Here is a 26967-nt window from a genome sequence, read left to right as displayed (position 1 = left end):
TCATACTTTTATTTCAGTGTTGATCCAAAAATTCAGGAGAGATCACTTTGATGAAGTCCACTTACACAGATTCTCTCCAAATTATATGATATTTTTGTGTAATTCTAGACCTGGCTGGGGTTAAAAACAAAATTTAAACACCTAGTGTATACCAAGTGTTGTGCTCAATGAATTACACATCATGGTCCAGTTTCCCAAACATTACTGAAGAAACAGGCTCAGAAGTTTTTTTCATTTGTTTAATTTTTTTTTAAGTGCTCCAGTCACTATATAAATGGCCTGCCCAGATGTTCAGTCTGCTTACAGCCTTGCCTTTAAAAAACATTCTCAGGGCACCTGGGTGGCTCAGTCGATTAAATGTCCAACTCTTGGTTTCAGCTCAGGTCATGATCTCATGGTTCATGAGTTCAGGCCCAGCATCGGGCTCCACATTGCTGGTGCCGAGCCTATTTGGGATTCTCTCTCTCTCCTTCTCTCTCTGTTCCTCCCCCACTCACTTGCACTCTCTCTCTCTCTCCCTCTCAAAATAAATAAATAAACTTAAAAAAAAAATTCTCATTCTCACCCTTTATTATTGTAGCAATTACCTGGTCATCCAAGCAAAAATTATCTATTTAATAATTTCAATTATTTGAAATGTCACGTAATTTTAATTTTTATTTGAAAATTTGCATATTTTCAAATAAACCTTAAAATTCCAAATAATGCAAATTTAGCAACTATTTGTACAGCATAGACAATTTTTAAATATTTTTTTAAAGTTTGTTTAGTTTTAGTGATCTCTATACCCAGTGTGGGGCTTGAACTCATGACCCTGAGATCAAGAGTCACACACTCCTCCAACTGAGCCAACAGTTTCTTTATATTGACAACTTATTTTCTCAGTTGCAATGAACTGTAATTTACACCACATAGCGTTTAAATATCTCAAATCCTTTGGGAAGTAAATCTTACCAATATGCAAATGAATGTTAGGCCAAGATTAACATTAATTAATAATAATCTAACATAGGCACCAAAAAAAAAACAAAAACAAAAAACAGAAGTAGTCTTCTGGATAGAGAGGAATAGCCTGCTAGGAGTCAAAACTTGATGAAAAAGTTTTTTCATTCCAAATTCCCCTAAGATCTAAGGCCTGTGTGTGTGTGTGTGTGTGTGTGTGTGTGTGTTTATCACTTTAAATGTTTGTCATGTTAAAGAAATCTTACAGAAATATAGCTATTTCTTCTTTTACAAAACAGCTTTATTGATATATAAATAAATGCCATAAAATTCGGTTGTTTTAAGTATCTAACTCACTAATTCTTACTAAATTTATAGAGTTGTGCAGCCATTACCACAATCTAATTTCAGAATATTTCCATCATTCTAAAAAGAAACTTCTTTCTTGTTTGTAGTCACTCATTCCCACCTTGAGGCAGCCACTAGTCTACTTTTTGTCTCTATAGATTTGCCTCTTTTGTACATTTTATATAAATGGAATGATACTATACATGGTCTTTTGTGTCTGGCTTCTTAACATGATGATTCTGAATTTCACCCAAGTTGTAGCATGTTTGAGTACTTCTTTTTTTTTAATTTTTTTATTGCCGAGTAGAATCCCATTGTGCCACATTTTTTTATCTGTTCACAATTAATGGACATTTGCATTGTTTCCACTTTTTGACTAATATGAATATTGCAGACATAAACAATTATGTACAGATCTTTGTACGGACATTGAGTTTCATTTCTCTTGGGTAGATAAGTAGGAGTGGAATTATCAGGTCATCACTGTCAAACTATTTTCCAGAGTGGCTGCTTCATTTAACAGTCCCACAATATATGAGGATTTTAATTTCTCCACATCCATGCCAACATGTTATTGTCTGTCCTTTTGATTTATGGCCACGTTAGTAGGTGTGAAGTAGTGTCTCTGTGGTTTAATTTGCCTGGCTACTTCTTTTCATTAATTGTTTATTGTCTATATTGAATGACATTTCTATAGCTTTGGAAATCCTGCAAGAGACTTAAACTGGCATGGTCCTTGCCATGTGAAGTATTGGTTTCCTCGAAGATTCTGACTGTATCCTGTAAAATAAAGTCTTTGAATTGTGATTTAAAATTTAGGCCTCTTCAGGTAAAATCAAAAGGAAAAGAGATTAATTACTTGTCACACAAAAAATAATCAATCTTAGCTGATTGGCATATTACTGGTCATTTCCTGCTTTAACTCTGCTATTACTAGTTGAGTTGTAGGAGGTTTTTTGGGGTTTTTTTGTTTTTTTGTTTTTGTCTTGATCTTACCTATTATCATGAACTATTATTCCATTTTCCTCAAAGTGTGATGATAATTGATGAAGTAGTCCTGGAATTTTCTTTCCCCTTTCTGGACCATCTAAGAAAACATGTCAAATAATAGATGTCAGTCGGCAAAAAAATATTTTCATTTTTTTCATCATTGTAGGTTGGGCAATAAAAGGTGTAAAATAAATATTTAATCTACAGTTTGATGCAGTAAGACATTTATGGAATTTTCCTTTTGGTTTTACTAGACTGATGAAACCCTGTTTAAGGAATTTACGAGGTGGGCTGAACTTTAAAACAAGTTGCATTTTTGTGTTAAAGCATGCCCAATACCTGTTATAGTTAAACAGTACAGGTGAGAGGACAATATAAATACATATTCATTTTAAGGAAATGTTTCTTTTTGTTCTTCCCCCTCAGTCTACCTGAAGTGCCTTGGTGGGAACTTTTCCCACTCTTCCAGGATGGCATTTAGCCTATTCTTTGCAAAAGAAGTAATAATATTGGACTTTTAATTATAATCATGAATACAAAGAAAAAGTGATAGCTGTTCTTGGGTGTGTGGTTATTAAAAAAACAAGTCTTGGCAAGTCGAAGGATGGATATGTCTGAAATAGGTGATATATTTACTTAATTCTTTTCTAAAAAAAATGTTTGAAATGGTTTCTGCTATTAAGGCATAGCAGTTTCTACAGACTGCTATTATTTTGAGAAAAGACAATTAAGATTTATCTTAGGAAGGTAAGACTACGTAATGGCCAGCCAGCCAATGGGCAACTGTGTCTGTAGATGGGGTCCAAATTCTATGTCTTAAAAGCTGTCCTACCATGGGCAAGTTGTTTCAGTCTCTCTGAGACTCAATTTTTTTATCTTTAAAATTGGAGTGAAAATGTTGACTTATGAATAGTTTGTAAGAAAGTTCTAGCACAGTATCTGAGAGCTTTTGAAGTAAACATTATGTTGACTCAATTTGTATTTGTACCACACATGGATACACTGTGAGTCTTATAACTTAAAAATCTATCAGGGAAAAAAAAAACCAAAACAAAAAATAAGGCCCTTGGAGCCAGCGCATCTTGTGTTTGAATCTGGTTTGGTCATTTGCTGTCTTTCTGACTTTGGGCAAGTTATAGACTATCTGGGGCTCCTGGGTGGCTCAGTCGGTGAAGCAGCCGACTTCGGCTTAGGTCATGATCTCTTGGTCCGTGAGTTCGAGCCCCGCATCGGGCTCTGTGCTGACAGCTCAGAGCCTGGAGCCTGCTTCAGATTCTGTGTCTCCCTCTCTCTCTGACCCTCCCCCCGTTCATGCTCTGTCTCTCTCTGTCTCAAAAATAAAATAAACGTTAAAAAAAAAAAATTGGAACACTATCTATTTCAAGGATTGTTATGAGAATCGAATGACATTGTGTAAGTAAAGTAGTTGGCCCAGAGCTTCCTCTGTCATGGTTGTTGTGCTGGTTGAATAACAACAGGTGGTATTTATTGAACACTTACTGTGTGCTGCACACTTTTGTAAGTCTTTACATGCATTTAGTCATCACAGCAACCCCATGAAATAGGCATTACATTCGTACATACACTGACTAGCTTGGTTTTGGTCATTATTATTTAACTGAGTTAATTAATTTTTATAAATGCATATTTGGCTAAGAGAATTGTGACCTTTGTTGTCAGTGAAAGCCCTTTCTTGGACTAGGTGGGAGGATGAAGTTCATGTCTTTTTGAAGTTTTTTTCCCCTTAAGTTTGACATATAAATATGAACAGCGCTGTTAGTGGTAAAATCAAGAGAGAATAAAGTTTGTTATTTGGTCTTCCACTGTGTTTCAATGATTTAGAAGCTAAAGAACTGAAACCTTATTTTTTTTTAACTAACCTGTTTGTTTTAAGTAGTAAATAGCTTTTAAAAAGCCATTTTAATTCGTTTTAATAATTATTTTAACTATTTTTAATAAAATTACATTTTTATTTAATAAACGAATTGTTGAGATAACACTTAATGAAAAGCCCAGATAATTATTAATTAAATTAAACTTTAAGGGTTTGTCTATATAAAAGGTTTAAAACCTGGGGAGATATGTTACAAGTTTGTTAAATAGAACTTTAGTATTTACCCTGGATAATGTGTCTTGACCCTCTGCTTAATTGATGAAGTAAGGCATATTTGAATTATTTCATGTGATTAATATAAAAACCAGTGATGATCTTTTTTCTGTCATTAGCAGGGTCTGCACAATTCATGATGCAAGGTTTGGTTAAGTAGAAAAGCAGAAGTTAAACGGTCTTTGCCAAGATGACTTCTTGGGAAAGGTTATTAATTGGGCAGTACCTTGATTAATAAATCTACTGAGAATGTACTGCCATGTACCAGCAAGTTGGAAAATAAACAATCTTTGTAAATTATGCAGAGTGGTGTTGGTTTGCATTAGCAGCAATGTTCTCATTAAAGTTGGGCCAGGAAAAAACACCACTGTGTTCTGCTTCTACTTTTCACTATGCATGTAAACTTGGCCAACAGCAACAGCCAACACCTGGGAAAGAAAGGCAAACCAGCCCTATGTTGGGCCCCTTAGCAGCAGAATTTCTAGAAACTTGTCTGTAGGACTTTGTTGTTTAATTTTATTCTCCTCTATTAGCCATCCAAGTGTTTCTCTTGATGATCTGACGTTTGAATCGGGAGAGAATCTGATTGGCTCAGCTTGGGTCAGCTCTCTAGCTTTGGATTACCGTGGAGAAGGGTTTCTTGCAGGATCAAATAACAGTGACCTGGTCCTGGAGAGTGCCCCTCACACACAGTATAGCAGGTTCTTAGTTCTTTACGCTTAGTGATTTAATGATTTTGCTTAAGTATACATGAGAGATAGGTATTGAATCAACTAAGTACTTGCTTTTTTTAATCTTAAAGAATTAGTTTCTTATTAAAGATGGGGCTTGGCATTTGAGGACCATTGAGGGACCCCTGAAATCTGCACTGTGTCTAGTAAATCTCACTGGCTCTGAGGGTTAATCATTTTAATCTCTTGAGAACTGAGGGGGAACAGAGAACAGGAGTCAGATGAGACAGTCCATGGCCAGTCCCTGCTGGTTGCTATAGAGGCCAAAAAGCTGATGATGGCCTTCTCTCCTTGGCTCCCAGAACTTGGAGTTCTCCCAGTTCTACCATGTAGCCGTTTATTGGGCTCCCTTCCCTCCATTGCCTCCCTTTCCTGTGTGAACCATTTGAATTCCTTCCCTTACCACCTAATGCAATTTAAGTTACCCTTCTGCCACAAGAGTCCCTTATGGAATGTTATTTTCTGGGGTAGTATATATTTTAGCATTTTGGTTCTTTAACCCATTTTTTCCCCCTTATATCCTAGCTAGGATATTGGTGTGTGTCTGCCCTTTTATAGTACTCAACTTTGACAGTTTTATTGTTAAGGTATAACTTTTTTTTTTTAACTTTTTCTTTTTTTATTAAGGTAGAACTTATTAGCTGAAATTTCCATTCTGTAACTCATAGGAAAAACCTTATTTATTTTCACAGTGAGACTTAATTAAATTGATTTTGTGCAGTGGCAATTCCTTTCTTAACAACTTGCCCCTCTTAACAGTATTTTTCCATGAGAAAATGTGTTCAAGAGCATCTAGTCCAGTGCCTAACAGTTGTTATTACTGTGATTAGCTTTCATTTTCTCTTGATGTTTTTAAATGAGATTTTATTATGATTTAAAAGTTATACATGTCTATCATAGGAAAATTGGAAAATGCAGGTAAATATAGTAAAATCACACAATTGCCCTACTGTTAACCTTGTGAAATTTCCCCCAACAATATTAGGATCATATTGTATCTAGTTTTCTATTATCCTGTTTTCATGTAACATACCAAAAGTATTTTCTCACATTACTGAATATCCTTTTACTTTTTAAAGTTTATTTATTTATTTTGAGAGAGAGAGCGAGCGAAAGAGAGAGTACACATGTGATTGGGGGATGAACAGAAAGGGAGAGAGAAAGAATCCCAAGCAGGTTCCCCACACTGTCAGCGCAGTGAGAACTCACGAACCGTGAAATCCTGGCCTGAGCCAAAATCAATAGTCAGATGCTTAACTGACTGAGCCACCCAGGTGCCCCTGAATAACCTTTAAAACATAATTTTAATGAGCATAATATTCTATTGTATAAATATGCCGTAATTTATTTTTTAAGCCTTTCCCCTGACTACATATAGCATTCACGTCGTTGAGATAATCTCTTACTGGGACGCCTGGGTGTCTCAGTTGATTGAGCGTCTGGCTTCAGCTCAGGTCCTGATCTCACAGTTGGTGGGTTTGAGCCCCACATCGGGCTCTGTGCTGACAGCTTGAAGACCTTGCTTTGGATTCTGTCTCTCTCTCTTTCACTGCCCCTCCCCCACTTGTGCTCTGTCTCTTCTTTCTCTCAAAAATAAACAAACGTTTTTTTAAAATTTTAAAAAGTAAACTCTTATTTCCTTTTTTTTAAAGGTTTTTTTTTTTAAGTTTATTCATTTATTTTTGAGAGAGAGAGAGAGAGAACAGGGGAAGGGCAGACAGAGAGGGAGACAGGGAGAATCCCAAGCAGGCTCCACACCAGCAGCGCTGAGCCTGATGTAGGGCTCAAACTCACAAACCCTGAGATCATGACCTGAGCCGAAACCAAGAGTCAGATGCTCAACTGACTGAGCCACCCAGGTACTCCTCTCTTATTTCTTTAATAGGTTTATAGGTAGAGATTTCTGAATAAACACAGTGAACATTTTCAGTCTATTGAGCCCTCCACATATGTAACCAGTCTCCCATTGTAGCTGCCATCTCATTCTGTATATGGATACCTTTCTCATCCCATTCAAACTTTTTATTGTAGACCTCTTTATCTTTCTTGGGCTCTGACACCCCACATTAGGATAGATGTTCTCCAAGTGAGGATCTTCCTCACCCTGCATGGGTTTTAACACCCTGTCTGTGCTGGGTAACCCCAAAATATGGTCATCTTCATGACCCTGCTCAGGCTCTGAGTTCCCTGACACCACAAAGCCCCTGCTCTACACCCCACTTGGGCTGGTACCCCACACCTAGCCACACCTATGTGTTAGACCTGGCTTTGGGCTCCCATGGCTCTGCCCTATTTAATGATGTTGACACTGAATTGTTCAGGAAAGGCATGGGGAAAGGGAAATGATGCTATACCGTTTGAAGACTTACTGAGGGGTGTTGCCAGGTGATAGCATCATGCCTGGCGTACTGTAGGTATTTGGTGGCAGGGTGTGCATACGTGTGTTTAATTCTTCCCCTCCTGATCCTGGAGTGTTGAGTCTTGGTGGTAAAAGGAATGATTGCTGTTTACCTTTTTTATTGACCCCCATTTTCCAAACTCCAAGCTTCTATATCTTGGCTAATGACTTTGCCTACTATTTAAATGAGATCAAGATTATTTGAGATGAACATGTTTAACTGCCTAACCACCTCAGAACATTTCAATATTTTCAGCTCTTCTTATTTTACCTTCTTTCTTGAAACTCTTTCCTCTTTTGGCTTTTATTATAGTGTATTGTCCCACTTTTCTTCTTGCCTGACTAATTTTTCTAAATCTCCTTACCTGACTTTGATACGTCTACCCCCCAGCTGGATATTTATCTTTCTTAATATTTTGTTATTGATCTCCTTAAGCCATTCTGTTTCCCTAGATTATTATTAGCCACAAATTGTCCCAACACCTAGGTTTTGCTGCTGAATTCTGGATTTTATTTTTAGTTTATTTTTATTATTTTTTTAATATTTATTTATTTTTGAGAGAGAGAGAGAGAGAGAGACAGAGACAGAGACAAAGCATGGGCAGGGGAGGGGCAGAGACAGAGGGAAACATAGAATCTGAAGCAGGCTCCAGGCTCTGAGCTGTTAGCATAGCGCCCAACTTGGGGCTCAAACTCACAAACTGTGAGATCATGACCTGAGCCAAAGTCGGACACTTAACTGACTGAGCCACCCAGGTGCCCCCTGAGTTCTGGATTTTATACCTTCCCAACTCTAGCTCAGATTTTATACTGACTCTAGCCATAATTCCTAGTAGGTTTATAGCTCCCAACAGTGTTTTTTTTTTATTCTTTTTCTTCTCTTTGCTATTCTTTTATTTCCTTTTTAAATGTTTATTTATTTTGAGAGAGAGAGAGTGTGCAAGCAGGGTGAGGGGCAGAGAGAGAGGAGAGAGAGAATCCTAAGCAGGCTCCATGCTTGGAGAGTGAGATCATGACTTGTGTTGAAATTGAGCCACCCAGGCACCCCTGCCCCCAATTTTTTTAAACATGGGAGAGGGAGAAAGAGAGAGAGAGAACATTTTAAGCAGGCTTCACATCCCGCACAGAATCTTTTGTGGGGCTCTATCTCCCTGCCATGAGATCATGACCTGAACCAAAATCAAGAGTTGAAAGCTTAACTGACTGAGTTACCCATCCCGTAAGTTTCCTGTTGTACATTTTACCTTACAAATACTGCTATTTTTCAGACTATCTCTCATTTGTGTATAGTACAATAGTACTTACTTGATTCTGCTTTGAATTATAACTAATTCTCTGAGTATTTTTCTTTGGATTTGTAACTTCTTCGAGGCAAGTTCTACTATAATCATTTCTTTTTGTTGAATTAATGAACACTCTTAAAGACATTTTTTCTAAACTTGAGTCAGTGTTTTACTGTATCATTAACTGGTTTTCCCTAGGCAATAGGAAATTGGTCATGATTTGATTATATGTATGTGGCCTGTAATACACTATTCTTAGGGTTAATGCAGGAAAGGGTGTGATTTTAAGATGATGCATAAATTGACAAAATATGTGGGAAGATTTTAAATAGCTTTAACTACTATTATAATGAATAGAATCTTTGCTAATTACCTAGATTCTAGCATCTCCAGATGAGAATGTGTTTTCAGACTTTGATGTTTACGTCTGAATGTCAGAGGCTACCTAGAAATGTATTTCATAATTGATTGGATTCTAGAAATCTGTTTTCTTTCTTGAAAAGTTGTATTCTCCCCCCCACCAAAGATTTTAATGTTTTTAAAAGTTTTATTTTTTTATTTGCTTTTCTACTCAAGCAGCTTTTCTTTACTGTACTTAAACTATTAATTATATGATTCTGCTAATAACTAATAGCAGAAGAAATAAAGGACAGTTGAAGCAAAGGTTACAAAGAAACTCTTTGCTTATAATTATTCATATTTATTCCATGATTTAGAATTCTTTCCCCAATTAAGATATCTTAACTCTGAATACTTACCCATGTCTTCCCTTTCCCAAATAACACTAGAATTGTGGTGAAATATTTTAATGATTGGATTTAAAGACTTCTGTGATTTGGCTTTTCATGTTTTTTAGAGCTCTAAGAAAAGGTTGATTCAGAAGAATTAAAGATTTGGTAAAAAATTTGGTATTTGTTTTACATTTGGAAGGGTTACTAGCTCTTTCCATATCCTCAGACCACACCTTTTTGTCTGACATCATCCTCATTCATAGTTCATATTGTGTAATTAAATGATTCAACTTCCTCATATTTCCTCATTATTAAAGTCACCTGAGTGTCTGACCTCTCTAGGTATTGGGGGCGGGGGGGGGGGGGCAGTGCATGTGCACGCATGCAGTGGGCAATCAGAAACATTGGCAGTATCTTGATTAAAATAGGACATTGTGGGGGCACCTGGGTGGCTCAGTCAGTTAAACGTCCAACTTCAGCTCAGCTCATAATCTCACTTTTTGTGAGTTCTAGCCCTGCATCAGGCTCTGTGCTGACAGCTCTCTCTCTGACCCTCCCCCACTGGCATGTGTGCGCTCTCTCTCTCTCTCTCTCTCTCCGTCAACAATAAATAAACATTAAAAAAAGAGAGAGAGAGAGAGATATTGCCAGGCATTCAGTAAAGAAATTTGTTTGAAAGTCAGTAGTTATGATCAAAGAACGGTGAAAACCTATTTGATAAGCCCTGAAAGCTATACTTGGGAATTAAAAGTTATAAGAAGTCTAAAAAATCAGTTTCTACTAATACCAGGTATGGATTTATCTCAAGGTTAATCAACAATTCTGATGGAAGTGGCCCTAATAGTTTCGTTAGTATGGTTTAGTGATATGAACAGAAGTATTAAGTCTAATTTCAGAATGTCCATAGTAACTTTAATTTTGTTATATTGCTCAATGCTTCAATTTATTTTTTACCAAATTTATGAAAATGCAAGTTATATATAGTTTAGATATCTGGGCAGATTAGATTGTGAATGTTGACAGCCCTGTTTTAATTTATAAGTTGTAAACAATTCTTTAAAAAGTGTAACATTGACTTTTTAATTGTCAAAATGACATTTATCTTCACAGCTTATTTCTGCTTTATTCTTTGTTCCTTTTGCCCAGGCATTTATAGCTACTTTCATTGGTTCTTTATTTTTTCATAGTTGTAATGAGTCTTTTCTCCCCACATACTCATACATTAAAAAATTATGGCCATCCAAATCCACATTAGTGAATATAAATATTGTTATAAATTAATTTAAGTATAGTTCCACTTTATCAATTTAAAAATGAGATATTGAAGCCTAGAGAAATTGATTTACCAAGAAAGGAAAGAACTAATATTTAAGGAGCACCAACTATATACCAGACACTATCTTTTTACATTCTAGTTCTGTGAAGTATGTTTTATTGTCCCCATTTTACAGATGTTCAGAGGTCAAGAAACTTGCCAAGACCATAAGACTTGTCATGGTGGAGGCAGGATGATAATCCACTTCTGGTGCACAGTCTGGGGTCCTTGCTACTCCTGTCAGCAAACACTAAAAGTCAATCAGCTAAGGCAGTGAGAGAACAAAGGATTAAAAACAAACACTCCAAATATAACAAAGGGTATTCTCTGATTGATAATTTTGTTTTTATTAAAAAAAAATAGACTCAAAGGTAAAAATTATCTTTGGTTGTGTAGCTATTTAAATCACTATTGGGGCACCTGAATAGCTCAGTTGGTTAAGTGTCTGACTCTTGATTTCAGTTCAGGTCATGATCTCATGGTTTGTTAGATCAAGTCCTGGGTCAGGCTCCATGCTCATGGCAAGGAGTCTGCTTGGGATTCTCTTCTCTTCTCTTCTCTTCTCTTCTCTTCTCTTCTCTTCTCTTCTCTTCTCTCCTCTCCTCTCCTCTCCTCTCCTCTCCTCTCCTCTCCTCTCCTCTCTTCTCTCTCTCTCCCCCTCCCCTGCTCTCTCTCTCTTCCTCTCTCTCTCTCTCTCTAAATAAGTAAACATTAAAAAAAAATAAATCCCTATTAAAATATGAGACTTGTAGGTATAAAAGCAACATGACCTTTACCTATTTGGGTCTTCTAGTTGATGATGTATGTACAAAAATATAGTCACAGAAAAAACTAGAATATATTTACTATCAGTATAGAGATGGAAAGAATCACGAAGGTCACAGGCATCTTTCCTTTTATTTTCTTTTTGAGAAGTGGCCTCAAGAGATTCTTTAGCTTCTTGCCCTGAGGGTATCCTTGTCATGTTCTTAACACACACACACACACACACACACACACACACACACACACTCACACACACAATGGAGTACTACGTGGCAATGAGAAAGAATGAAATATGGCCATTTGTAGCAACGTGGATGGAACTGGAGAGTGTGATGCTAAGTAAAGTAACCCATACAGAGAAAGACAGATACCATATGTTGTCACTCTTATGTGGATCCTGAGAAACTTAACAGAAACCCATGGGGGAGGGGAAGGGGAAAAAAAAATGAGGTTAGAGTGGGAGAGAGCCAAAGCATAAGAGACTCTTAAAAACTGAGAACAAACTGAGGGTTGATGGGGGGGGGGGGAGGGAGGGAAGGGTTGGTGATGGGCATTGAGGAGGGCTTCTTTTAGGATGAGCACTGGGTGTTGTATGGAAACCAATTTGACAATAAATTTCATATATTAACACACACACACACACACACACACACACACACACACACACTTTTGCTATCAAAGGTTCATTTGTCCTGGCACATGATTGGCCTCTGATTAAGTTTATTGAGTGGACCAAACTCAGAAGGGATTTGGGTTCTGTGTTAACTTTTTGAATTAAATTTGATGTTTGTGAGAATTAATAGGTTGCTTTTCAGAGTTTCTGAAATGAGATTCCAAAAACCGAAACTGAGCATGATAGAAGTAGGAAAAAGTAGGACTTTGATATATAGTATTATGGTGTATCTGTTCATTTTCTAAGGAAAGGAGGTGCTTAAAATATGTGTGCAAATCTGGGCCTCCATTTGCCCTGCTTATGTCTATTTGTTAACTCTAAATCTTTTATCTAGCACTTAATCTAATTAAACTATTGGTAACTACCTTTTTGAAGCAAGACACCTTCTCTTTAGTCTCTTGATATTTGAGCCACTGCCATTCTGAATGTGATGACCTAAGGGGTAATTAGATCACCTAAGAGTAGCTTTTCAAATTGTTTTTCAAACATTTCTTTTCTAGAATTCCTTAGTGATGTGTGTTTCCCATTTCATCATCATCTAGGTTTTAACATTTGTACTCTTGATACCATCATATTCATTACAATTTTTTTTTCCCTTAGAAGCCAGAGCTGATTCTGGCAGACACCTAGACAAAGATACTCTTTTTCTCCACCCACCAATCCTCCCCTTCCTTATCCCTGTCTATCCCTGACTTCCCCTCATTGTCCTCCCCTCTTTTTCCCCTTCTCCATTTTGTTTTGTTTCAGTGTACAGGAAGATAAAAAATTAGATTGATGATAGGTAGAGGTAGGTGATTCCCTGTAAACATACTATTTAGTGGTAGAAACATTAATTTCTTAGTTACTTCAAATTACTTTGGGTTAGAATCTTACTTTACAAAAGTAGTACATATCTATTATGAGGGGGAATATGATGTAAAGAAAAAAATAAAAGTATTCTCCTATACTTCTTTTAGATAATCTCTATTAATAATGGCTTTCATGTATCTTTCTAAATATCTACTATATATATTTAGGGATATACTTAATGTAACATTAGCCACATTAGTTTCAGATTTATAACATGTACATTTTCTTTTTATTTTCTTTTTAAATTTTTTTTTAACATTTATTTATTTTTGAGAGACAGAGAGAGAGAGAGAACATGAGCAGGGGAGGGGGAGAGAGAGAGGGAGATTCAGAATTCAAAGTAGGCTCCAGGCTCTGAGCTGTCAGCACAGAGCCCAACGCAGGGCTCAAACCCACAAACCGTGAGATCATGACCTGAATTGAAGTCAGACGCTTAACTGACTGAGCCACCCAGGCACCCTACATTTTCATTTTATGATAGTCTTCTGTAGGTCAGAAAGTATATATAGTATTCATTTGATTCAGTTTTAATTCACTTGATATTACTATAGTATCTCAATTTCTTCTTTTTTTAATCAGTCAACCTCTGTAAAGGCTCAAAGTTTATCAAAATAGGAGGAAAGAAAATAATACTAGAAGTAATAGATGAGAACACGGATACTAGAGATGGAGAAGACAGGAAATGAAGACATTTGCATCTTATGACTTCAGTCTTAGTAATTGGAGTGGTTAGCTATATGTTCTGCCAGGAGAGGTAATGCTCACAGTAATTAGGAATTAAAGCCTGTAGGAAGAAAGTTTAGAGTTCCCCTTACTGTCATGGGAAGTATTGTAACAAATCAATACAGGATTGCCAGACCTGTTGTTACAGACACAGAATGTTACAGATATAGTATGTTACAGACACAGAATGATTTGTAGAGGGCAAAGTGTTTGGTCTGGAACCAGGTGAGAAAAAAGCTAACTGTAGGTCAGCTCTGGTTGGGTAAGAGTACACCGGAGGCCTAGGTGTTCATGGAATCTGTGGGAGTAATAACCAGAGTGTTAATAAAATTGCTTATCATAGCCAGGCACCAGATAATGAACTTTCTTAATGGTTGCCTGCACATCAAATATAAATCAGGATTTCAACGTAGTCTCTCATAATTTGAGAGAAAGTGTTTTTGCCTCCTTGAAATAGATGGTTGGTTATGAAGAATATTGTTTGAAAGCCATATAACTACTCATACATTAATTACGTTGGTATTTTGTAAGGTACCTTACAGAAGGTTGGTCTGTTTACCAACAAAGCATTATTTGTATGTATATCCCTTTGTTTCCATAGAATATGGGGCACTTTTCTAAACATCCAAACGGTGGAGGGCAGGGGTGAACAGAAAGGAAGTAACTGAAATTTGGAAGTAGCCAAAATATTATATAACATTCTTCTCTCAGTGGGAAAACATATTATCTTTTTTTTTTTTTAAGAACATATTATCTGATTAAATTTCTTTTCTGTTGGACAAATGCTACTGCTGAGTTTCCTTTAACTTTTTGTATGGCATTTAAAAAATAATGTAATTTTTTTGTCCTGATCTTTTGCAGAGAACTATAATTGAACTCAGCTTTGTGACTTAATTTTATGTAGAAGAAATACAGAAACAACAACAACAGTTATTAAGGTTAGGTGACTTAGTCAAGTCTGCCAAATGTTTGTGTGTAGAATAGAACCTTTGGAAAGTGTATTGAATTATTTGTTTTTTAATTTTGTTAGCATAGCTCTGCAGCTTATTCTTCATCCCTGACCCTAAGTCTTGAGAAGATGGTTCTTCTGTTTTTCAGTCTGAGTTTCACTTCACTTGCTCTGTGATGATTGACCATAAGATCATGTTTCTTTCAGGGGAAAAGCTTGAACTCAGCCACTGGGGTTCTGATTTATCGTGACAGATTGCAGCGTGGAATTAAATGAGGCTTTAGACCAGAAGGGGTCTTGAGAATTCCTTCCCTGCCCTTCTGGTATCCTGTCACCACCCTTATTTCACGATACTTCTGATGTGCTACACACATATCCCAAAAAACCAAGCAATTTTCAGACGCAATTAGGTCTGAATGTCTATTTAAGAGTAATTTGTTAATGGCATATGCATTGCTAAGCAGAGCCACGAACATCTAAAGCACCTGCATTTAGGTTCACAGCACCCTCACAATTTTTTTCAGAGAAGTAGTCTATTTGCTTATGTAACTAAAGGGTCCATTCTGGTGGTATTTTTTAAAACAAAAAATGTCTGCTGCAAAAAGGAAAACTGATGTTTCCACTTGGAGAGACATTTAATTGCTTGTAATTGAAAGTGATGCTTCTCTAGTTTTTTTTTGTTTTTTGTTTTAAGATCCCACATTCTGTTACAGTAAAAGTTGTTCTTCCTCTAACCCATTAAATCTTTGGGAGAAAAATGGACTCCCCAGTAAAATAAGCCATCTTTATCCTCTTTATATCCTTTTTATAGGAATATCCCTCACCACCACTGCCCTTTTTTTAGGATTACATGATGCTATTTACAAGTGCCTCAGCCTTCAAAAAGCTTTTCGCCTTTTAGCCACTGCTTCACCTCAAGATTTATTAGACTTTCCTAACCTTTTTAAGCCTGGAGCTACTGAGTACTGTACTGGGATTGTATCAAACCTAGTTAGGCCAACAATTAACATGTATTTCTGATTTGGTCTTTTGCATATACATTATTTTATCTTCCTGATTTTAAGATTGTGGGACATATATTTCCATGTCCATATTCTTGAGTCATCTTGAAATAAAAAATATAGTTCTTTTTAAAATTCTCTTTAGAATTTAGTACATTCTTTTGTACATGCAAACAAATACTGCCAATATAATCATTAAAACAAATTAGTGCCTATGGGGCCTGGGTGGCGCAGTCGGTTAAGCGTCCGACTTCAGCCAGGTCACGATCTCGCGGTCCGTGAGTTCGAGCCCCGCATCAGGCTCTGGGCTGATGGCTCGGAGCCTGGAGCCTGCTTCCGATTCTGTGTCTCCCTCTCTCTCTGCCCCTCCCCCGTTCATGCTCTGTCTCTCTCTCTGTCCCAAAAAAAAAAAAAAAATTAGTGCCTATTCCTTATTAGTTTTGGTTATTGTTTCACTAAAAAATATACAGTACCATTGAAATAGTTACACATTTTAAAGGTAAGTTTTGATTAATCCCAGTCATTCTGAATTATCAAGTTAGAGCAGAATTACTCTTGTGGAATCTATGTCCCCATACTTACCTCTTCTGATTTTAAAGAAGATGATTGTTTGATTGAATTCAGAATTTAAGAGGGTAAAGGACATCTGGTCACTGCAGGTCAGCTCTGCCACTAAGTCCAACCAGTTGGTTACTGATTATCTACCCTGCTTTAGAGACACTCATGGCAGATTCGGTTACATATAAGTGAGTTGTTCAGTCCATGTGGCTTGGTCTAGGTGTTCTAAGATTTTAATTTGCAGGGTATATTATATCACACAGTGATTTTAAAAATAAGAAAGGAGTCACAGGAAAGCAGTGAAAAAGAGAAAAGGATTTAAAGGACCAGAGAAATTAGTATGAATAAGATAATGTCTGAGAGAGAATAATCAAAATGAACGGCTCTTACAGAATCATGTAATCATTTTTTTTTCAGAATCATGTAATCATTTTATTGTACCTCCTTCATGTCTGTCTTTAAACCATTCCTGTATTCTCGATTTCTCATTCCTTGAAACAAGATTTTTATTTGAGTGTTTATTTGTTTTGAGAGACAGACAGAGAGAGAGCGTGCACATGTGTGCGTGCGAGCAGGGGGAGGGGCAGAGAGAGAGAGGGAGAGAGAACATCTCAAGCAGGCTCCGCCCCATCAGCACAGAGTCTGATGTGGGGCTGTATCCCACAAAATGTGAGATCATGATCTGAGCCAAAATCAAGAGTGAGACACTTAACTGACTGAGCCACCCAGGCACCCCTTGAAACAAGATTTTTTTTTAATGTGTAAATAAGAGGACTTTTAGAATGATGTTGTGAGTCAGAAAGTGCTCTCTCCTGAATTTCTTCATAATATCTCTGCCTGTTTCTGGTGTCCATTTCGTCTCTTAATTGTAATTATTTGAAATAATTTTAATTTCTCAGGATTCTAATTTTCAATTAATGCTAAAAGCGAAAATCCTTAGTTAAAACTATAAGTTATTGACCCATTTCAGTGTCCTGTTGGATATTGGGAACTAAGGGGAAACTTAGTTTCTTAGTATTTAGTTTCTTAATACTGAGATGGACCATAAGAGTGGTTTCTTCATGCTGCCCCGCTGAAGGTGTACTTCAGAGAACTTTCCAGCATCTGAGAATGATGGGCATAGAAGCTAAAAGGAATTCTACTACTTGATGTTTACCCTGTGTCTTCAATTGCTTTGAAGACTTTATTTTTCAGTTTAAACCGTAACCCACATGGTAATTGTGATCTACATGTTTATGAATTTTTAATTCTGTAAAACATTGACATTTTGTTCTTTAAAAATAACTCCATAAAGAATTTATTATTGGTAGTTTTTTCTTGAAGGTACTAGAGCTGTAGCAATTGTGTTTATTTAAAATAAAGATTCCCAGTGCCGTGCTAGTCTCAGTCTGGTGAAGCTTTTCCGTCGCTTGCAGAGATTCGCTGGGTCATGGTGCCAGCCTGACTGAGAAAGGGACGCTCCTGGGAGACGAATGAGGAACCACCTCCTCCTGCTGTTCAAGTACAGGGGCCTGGTCCACAAAAGGAAGAAAAGCAAAAGACAAGAATGGCTAAATTCGTCATCTGCCCAGCCCCTGCCACCCACTGCAGTGACATCCTGCGGCTGATCAAGGAACTGGCCAAATAAGAATATATGGAAGAGCAAGTAGCATTAACTGAAAAAGATCTATTAGAGGATGGTTTCGGAGAGCACCCTTTCTACCACTGCCTGGTTGCAGAAGTGCCCAAGGAGCACCGGCTTCTGGAAGGACGCAGCGTTGTTGGTGTTGCCATGTACTAGTTTACGTATGACCTGCGGATTGGCACACTGTTGTATCTTGAGGACTTATTCATAATGAGTGATTACAGAGGCTTTGGCATAGGATCACAGATTCTGAAGAACCTAAGCCAGGTTGCGATGAAATGTCGCTGCAGCAGCGTGCACTTCTTGGTAGCAGAATGGAACGAACCATCTATCAATTTCTACAAAAGAAGAGGTGCTTCTCATCTGTACAGCAAAGAGGGATGGAGACCCTTCAAGATAAAGAGTATTTGCTAAAAATGGCAGGAGAGGAGTGAGGAATGCTGGTGCAGAAAATGACAGCTTCCATTCTATTTTAGATTAAATTCTCAACTGATCTTGCTTTCTATCCTGTTTGTGGTCAAATAATAGAATGAACACCCATTCCAAAGCTTTATTACCAGTGGCGTAGTTTGCATATTTGAAATGCGGTCTGTTTAAGATGGTAGTCTTGTATGCCGTTTGGAGTCTCCTTGAACATCTTTTGATAAACAACAAGATGGTGTGATCTTGATGTATATGAAAAAGACTTCATTCTTGTGAGTCATTTAAGTGTGTACAATGTACACACTGGTACTTAAGAGTTTCTGTTTTAATTCATTTTTAATAAACTCCCCTTTGATTTAAAAATAAAATAAAAACATAAAAAGGTTCCCTAGACTAGTGGTTCTCAAACTTTAGTAGTGTGTCTGAGTCATCTAGAGGAATTTTTAAAACACAGAGTGTTGGGTGCTATTAGTCATATTACTGATTCAGCAACCGTGGGATGAGGCCAGAGACTTTGCATTTCCAACAAGTTCCCAGGTGGTGCTAAAACTGCTGGTCCTGAAACCATACTTTGAGAGGCACTGAGTACAGTATTGATTGCAGAAGTCTGAGACAAAGCTGAATCTCATCTGTGCTGAATGAATGCTGAGTTGCTTGTAATGCAAGCAGAGTCATTCTACCTATTGGATGAGTACCAACGATGAGCATTTAATGCAGTGTCATATTTTATTTATTTTCATAGATTGGAGCATATGATCAACAAATATGGGAAAAATCTGTTGAGCAAAGAGAAATCAAGGTAACAAGTTTATTTCATTTTGTATATTCTAAAACATAGTTCTATAAGTTGATTATTAACCACATTTTAATTTATATCTTTCCATATACTTTTAATTAAAGTACTTTTAAATAACGAGATAAACTCCAAAGTTCTAAATAAAGAGGTAAACTCTTATGCTGGCATAATCATGTGTCTTTACCTCTGATGATTTATTTATTGTTTTTGCTTTTTAGCATCTTTCTGTTCTTTTAAAATTTAATTTCTTATGATTATTTTTTTATCAGCTGTCTGTCTTCCCCTTTCACTTGTCACCTTATACTTCTAGTTTGCTTTTCCTCCCTTTTGATGCTGTCATTGCTCTGTACAGTTTATTAAACTGGTAAGTGTTTCAGGACTTTTCCCGCCTGAGTGATCCTGTCAAATGCCGCTCTGCTTCATTGAGATCTGCTTTTGGTGCTACTAACAAGAATGACTTGGACGCAAATAGTTTCGCTGAAAAGTTAGTCGTTTTTTAAAAGAACTTAGGAAAATAAAGCATTAATTAAAGTGTTTTTGTGTTAGGTGGTTTTCATGTAATCACTTATGCTGATAAGACATTGTCATAGGCTCCTTGCTAGCATGAAAACTATTTTTTAACCAAATTTATTCTGTTTCTCAGCAGTTGCTCTTTTTTGATAATATTTATATTTTTCATTTGCATAGATAATACTAATCTGTGTGTTCCTGCACGAGCTAAATTTAATCTGAGCCCAGAGAATGTTACTTTAGCTGCTTGACATTTTCTATCTTGTATAGAAAGATGTATATTAGACTGGAAACCAGTTTTAATAGTTACTTAAAAAAAATTTCAGTGTTTAGACAATTTAGTCATCTATGATAAAGGGCAAGGTTCTTTGCCATTGGTCATTTTTAATCTTTAAACTTTTCATGAAGAATTAAAGTTGGTGTAAACACCTAGTATGTTAAATATAGGATTAAATCATGGGGACAAAAAGATGGAATGGATTTTATTTTTGTAGTAAGATACATAATTACAAATGTGATCAGTTCAGTTAGGCAAGGGAGGTGTAGGTCTGTGATGGGGAGTGCAGGGGGAGGCATCCCCGGGGAGGTTAAGAAAGACTGCATAGAGGAAGTGACTCATGAGCCGAGTTTGACAGACGTTAGGGAGAATGAGGAAAACATTCCAGACAGAATGGAGAGCATATGAAAATAAATATGCAAGAAGGAAGGAACATGACTGACTGAGGAATCCTCAAGAGCTTGGTTGATAATAGGGTGGATGGAGGAAGGAAATTGGAACGGTTAGGCACGAAACTAGAAAGGAAAATGGGAGTCAGATCATGGAGGGGCTTGACTGCCTTACCTGCCAAGTCTGAATATAATCTGGAATACAGTGAGGGAGACATGGATGGATTTTATTTTATTTTATTTTATTTTATTTTATTTTATTTTATTATTTTTTTAAAAAGAGAACTTTTTATAACTTTGATGTGCAGCAAATTCAGCAGCATACATTTAGCCCAGTTTGGTGGCCAATTCTTTAGCCTTTGCCTTTTCTAACTTGACAGTGTGAGCCACTGCCTTTGGACCCAGGACCCAGGATAGTGGATCTCATCATCATATCTGTCATTGTAACTGGTCCTAATAGCTTCCACCTGCTTAGCCAGAGCTTCTTTGTCTTCCCAGTTAACCTGTGTGAAGGCAACAGTGGTGCAGATCTTCCTATGGACCAGACACCCTAGCCTGGCCTTTCCCTTGATGATGCAGTAGGGAACCCCCTTCTTGATGACACAGGGCAGGCAGGAAGACAACCAGCTCAGTGGGATCCACATGATTTGCAGTCACCACTGGCTGAGCTTTCTTATTTTCCACCAAGGTGGTGACAGTATTAACCCCAGCTCAAAGGACAAGCGACCTCTTAGAGGGGACATCACCTTTGCTGGCAGCTTTCTTCTCAGCCTAGGGCATCAGTCTCTGCTTCTTCTCTTGCTTTGTCTCTGTTGTGTGTCGGGGGTGGGGGTGGGCAGTATAAGTAGTTGAGCAGCTATTTGGTGGTCGAGGGCCCGGGAGAGCTGGTTAATTGTGGGAGGCACTTTTAGACATTTATAGAGAATGGCCCTTTGCCATTACAGCTGGATGTAGTGGGGCCATTTAACAAAGCAGATGAGGTCTCTTTTGGTCTGGATATCCTGTCCAGTGCCAAAATTCTTGGGCCTTTTCTCACATAGGGGATTGACCACCTTCTTGACCTCCTGCTTCTGCATGACAGCAGGAGGGGGCGGGGGCAACTAGCCTCCCCTTAGCCTTTTTTCCTTTCAGCATCTTGGATGGCTGGAGTTGTGCTACTTTGATTTTTAAAAATTTTATTTGAGTATAGTTGACATGCACTGTTACATTAACTTAAGGTGCATCATATTTTAGTGACTTGGCAAATTCATACATTGTGCTATGTTCACCACAAGTATAGCTACCATCTGTCCCATTGCATCACTGTTACAGTAGCACTGACTGTATTCCTTATGCTCTGCTTTTTATTCCCATGACTTACTCATTCCATACTGGAGGCCTGTATCTCCCTTTCCTCTTTACCTATTTTGTCCAACTCTCCCTACTCCTTACCCCTGCCCCCCCACCCCACCCCAGCAATCATTAGTTTGTTCTCTGCGTTTATAGGTCTGGTTCTGCTTTTTTATTCTTTTTTTTTTTTTTAAGATTCCATTTATAAGTAGAATCATATGGTATTTCCTTTTTTTAATTTAAAGTCAAGTTAGTTAACACATAGTGTAATAGTGGTTTCAAGAGTAGAATTTAATGATTCATCATTTACATATAACGCCCACCCAGTGCTCATCCCAACAAGTGCCCTCCTTAATGCCTATCACCCATGTAACCCATTCCCCCCCCCCACCTACCTCCCCGCCAGCAACCCTGTTTGTTCTCTCTTATGGTTTGCCTCCCTATCTGTTTTTAGACATTGAAGGATTTTAAGCCGAAAAAGTTGCCTGATTAAACTTATGTTTTAGAAACTTTGCTTAGGCAGCACTGAGTGTGATGGGAAATACTACAAGAGGAGCAGATTTAAAATTGTGCTTTAGAAATATCCAGGTGGTACTTGAGAGAGAGATTTGGGAGTCCTTGGTATGAATGTGTGTATATCTAGGAATGTGTATATGTATGCTATGTGTATTATATAACATATCATATAATACAGCTATAGGAGTGAGGGGATTTCCATTGGATGATGAGAGGAAAAGGCTGAGAATAGAACACAGGGAAACATCAACATGTAATAGGTAAAGAGGGAGATATAAGTGAAGAGTAAGAGATCCATGACACAATAGTCTGGCAAGACTATCAGGAAAAGTGGGAATAGTCAAGCAAGTAATGAGCAGCATACAGGTTTAGTAAGATGCCTTGAAACCTCTTAAGCTGCTCAGTACAAATAACTGCATTCCTCATTTTTAGAACTATTTTAATGCCTAAGCAGAGGTTAGGGTAAAGGAGGGTTACTTATTTATTCCTTTGTGCACTGACAGGATGAACTTGGAGAAGACTAAGAACTATAACTTTTTTTCTGGAATATGTCTCCCTTTAAAGATAGTACTTTATAACTGAAGAATTAAAAATGGTATTAAAACTTACTCTTGTTATTTTGAATTAAATAAAGGGGCCAATTTGTTGACAAGTCTAAAATATTCCATTCTTGCTAAACATTTTAGTGGAGGCAAATTGTTTGCAGTGTAAAATAATTTTGCATTTACTCTAAGGAAGGTAGAGAAATAGCTGCTGTGTATTAATATAATATTGGATTTAAAGCACTTGGTGCTTCGAAAACACTGTACAGAATGTGTTGAGTTTGTCCTCTGTAATCGATTGTCTCTCTGTCGCGGCAGTGAGCAGCAACTAAAGAAACCAAAGAAAGCCATAAAAGTAAATTCTTTGGAAATGTTTATTTTTTTAATTGAGACCTTTAGTTGATATTGCCAAAGTTTTTTGTAAGTTGCAGATTATTTTTTTCTTAAACATTTTAGAAATTATAACTGAAAACTTACATTTTCTGATCACCTTAACCCAAATTTAAAAGTTAATGTGGAATTTCTCCCAGCTTTAGTGCTTACTAGAGTTTCAAAACTTCAATAAAAAGAACCATGCTATTTAAAGTCATTGTAGAGGAGGGCGCCTGGGTGGCGCAGTCGGTTAAGCGTCCGACTTCAGCCAGGTCACGATCTCGCGGTCCGTGAGTTCGAGCCCCGCGTCAGGCTCTGGGCTGATGGCTCAGAGCCTGGAGCCTGTTTCCGCTTCTGTGCCTCCCTCTCTCTCTGCCCCTCCCCCGTTCATGCTCTGTCTCTCTCTGTCCCAAAAATAAATAAAAAACGTTGAAAAAAAAAAAAAAATTTTAAAGTCATTGTAGAGGAAAAACAGGATGGGGAAAACTAAATAGGATTTCTGGAACGTGAAACTGATGGTTACGTCCTTTGGTGGAGTCTAAGTATTATAATAGTTCCATGCATGGGAAGTCTGCATCATTGAACAGAAGTACTTTCTAAATTTAAGCAGCTGTTTTAAGCTTTTTGGCTCAACATTATCTGTGTGTACTTACAGATTTAAAAAAATTCAAAACTTCATATAATTTGTGTCATTGCACCTTAGGAAGGTACTATGAGAGTTTAAGTATTTATTCAATAAAGAATATATTATTTGGATTCTTAGAGATTAATTATATTTCTAATACTTAGTTGTTTCTACTTTCTAGTTTGATCAGTAAACTAGAAAATCTTATTAATTAATTTTAATAAAAATTATTAACATCTTTTATTTTAAACTAACTTGGTTTTTATTTTTTGTTCATTTAAACTTTTGGTAGTCCATAATTATAGTTAGTACCTGAAAGCTATGCTATTTTGTTTGAATATAGTCTACTCTAAACCAATTAAAAATTTTTCCAACTTAAAATATCTACTTAATTAAAATCAGATTTTTTGAATGCTCACCTGTGGGTGCTAATATCTTTTATTTTTGTGATTGAAATAATTAATGTTAGAAGATTTATCAGTGAAATTTTTCTTTGTTTTTCTTTTTTTTAACACTAAATAGTCTGATAGGTTACCTTGAAGGGGAGTTTTATCAAAACTGGCAATTATGCTGATTCTACAATGTAGCTCAAAATAAATATTTTAATAAAATATAAAATAAGAAATGAACCACATAAAAAAGGTCCAGAAGAATGAATCTTGTGTTGTTGAAAAACAACATAATTGCAGAAATCAAGATAATTTACTGTTCCACTCAAAGGACTTTAAGTTCTTAAAACAATCTTTAGAAATTATAGGTACATAGCAGTAAATTAAGCTTCAGGTTTGCCATAAAACATTGGCAATAAGATTATTTTCAAATTATCAGGAAAATAATGTGTAAAAGAAGTAAATCAAAGTATGTTACTGTTTTCAAATTTGTTGGCACTAATAAAGATTAAATCTCAAACTTTTTTCTACATCTAGTGCTCTATTAAAGAAATTTTGTTTTTCCGTATGTGTATTGTTAGAATTGTTTTCCCAATTTGCAAAATGTTGGGAGTGATTTATAGTTCTGCTAGCCACTCGATCATGACGTTAGAATGGGAATACAGATGGAGTCAGTTCTCGTTATTTGCAGGAGTTGTGTAAAGTCACCACAAACACTGAACTAGCAGATACTGACCGTTGCTCCATCTCTAGTCACAACTCTTTTGTCAACCAATCAGTACTTATACTTGGTTTTTGTATGTTTCTGTTGAAAGGCATCTTATTTAATATATATTGTTGATTCACTAACACTGAACTCATGGCCAACGACAGTATGACTCATGTCCGAACAAAGCTTATGGAGCACATGTTTTCTCAGTGAGGCACCTCTCAGCCTTCTTATACTCACTTCAGCACTGTGCTTGAGGGCAATTTTAAACAACAAAAATACCAACAAGAAGCATAAAAAAAGCAAAAACCAGCACTTTGTGAAAACAGACTGTGAAAGGATGCATATTTACAGCATGAGAGCTGAAATAAGAAGGCAGATTGTTGCCTTGTTTGACTTCAGATGGGAATGTGCACATTGGGTGACTCAAATTTTTTGCCAGTCTTACTTTGTGCATGTCTGCAAATGACTGCAAAAGCACAGCAAGTATTGATTTGGGGTTACAAATAAATTCTGTGAGCAGGTAAATCTGCAAATACAGAATCTATGAATATGAAGATTGACTATATATATAAAATTACCATGGCTGTGTCTTCAGTCCTGACTCTTTTGTTTTTGTACCTGCCAGTGGTTTTCAGCTTCACATGGACAACTATTCGAAGGGGTTCTAAGGTTAATTGCTTCTTGATTTCAGGGTACATTTTTGATTTAAACATCTCCGTTAATTCTGAGCTCAAATAGTCTCCTTTTCTATGTTTCAGATGCAAACAGTACTTAACTAAATGATTACCTTACGGGTCATTGTTATTTGGATTAGGACCAAACAGAATTTACTACAAAGTTACCTGATTAACTGAATGAATAATAAACAAATTACCTACACACTGTGTCATATCTCAGCGCTTGACTCCTAAAGAATTTAGTCTAAGCTCTTCCAATTCTTAACATCCCTTCTTAAGTTATAAAGTGTGATTTTTTTTTTTCAGTGATTTTGATCTCTGCCTCTGCTCCTGCTCCATACACTGATGGCAGAAACTTAATCTTAGTGTTCAATAATTCTGGGTTTAAACTAATTCAATTCATGATTCCTGCTTTCCCTCCTCTTCCTCCTGGGCATGGCATCTAAGTTCTAAGGTGATTAGGTGGCATTGTGGTCTCATTGGTGGTTGGCATGTGAACGTAGTGGCGACCCTGAGATCTGCATCATCCTCTCCGGGTCTCAGCTAGTATCACCCCCACATGCTGGCATCTGCTGAGAAGTCTGCATCCCTGTCTGTCCCCAGCTTTGTGATCTTCTGCTTCCTGCAGCCACGCCCCCAACATCACACCTTGAGGGCTTTTCAGGGCCACTGCTCTCCCAGCCAGCCCCAGTATACTCTCCTGTGCAGATCTGGGGCCAACACAGTCTCCTGGACCGTCTCAGGCTTTATATCCAAATTGAGTTCTGGTTGTGATAGTCTTTGTTTTAGAATTTTACTTTTAGTAATAAACAGACCTCACATGTTACACACATCCCTAAATGTATCCTTTTGGAAAGTAATAAAATTTATTACAATACTACAGTTATGTTCCAATTGTAACAAATATGTGATGTGTTATATTTTTGTCCAGTGTATTACTTACAAGGTTTTTTTAATTGAGATCTTTAGAATTTGATTATTTTCTGTTGTTCTGGATTTAAAAATATGTAAATTGAATTCTACTTTTTTATTGAGGTATAATTGACATATAAGATTATATTACTTCTAAGTGTACAACATAATGATTCAATATTTTTATATATTGAGAAATATATGTATTGAGAAATGATACCACAATAAGTAGTTAACATCCATCCCCATACATATTTCCGAAGATTTTTTTTTCTTATGATGAGAACTTTAAGATCTACTCCCTTACCAATACTACTTTTAATATATTATAGGGTTTAAGGAATAAACCAAAGAAAACAGCGCATGTGAAACCAGACCTCATAGATGTTGATCTTGTAAGAGGTGAGTCTTGAATAAATAACAGCTTAATGCAATTAGAAATTGACCCTGAAGAAACATTATTCAAAGTGGGTTAAATATATATGTAGAGATAAAAGAAATGTGAGCCGAA

At 36.8% G+C, this 26967-nt stretch overlaps 1 protein-coding gene and 1 pseudogene across 5 annotated transcripts in view; both read left to right on the top strand.

Moving 5' to 3' along the window:
- PHTF2 (putative homeodomain transcription factor 2) overlaps positions 1 to 26967 on the top strand; it is a 127783-nt gene that overhangs the window by 51042 nt on the left and 49774 nt on the right. For all 5 annotated transcript variants that reach the window (XM_058725297.1, XM_058725296.1, XM_058725298.1 and 2 more), the window contains exons 3-4: positions 19153 to 19209; positions 26789 to 26858. In XM_058725297.1, coding sequence (XP_058581280.1) covers positions 19153 to 19209; positions 26789 to 26858 — 127 coding nt within the window. The remainder of the gene's footprint in view (positions 1 to 19152; positions 19210 to 26788; positions 26859 to 26967) is intronic.
- Positions 17726 to 18801, top strand: LOC131509491 (diamine acetyltransferase 1-like; annotated as a pseudogene).

The sequence above is a fragment of the Neofelis nebulosa genome, chromosome 4, assembly GCF_028018385.1.
Source record: "Neofelis nebulosa isolate mNeoNeb1 chromosome 4, mNeoNeb1.pri, whole genome shotgun sequence".
Taxonomy (NCBI): domain Eukaryota; kingdom Metazoa; phylum Chordata; class Mammalia; order Carnivora; family Felidae; genus Neofelis; species Neofelis nebulosa.
The sequence above is the reverse complement of the archived record's forward strand: the minus strand, read 5'-3'. Positions and strand labels throughout refer to the sequence as shown.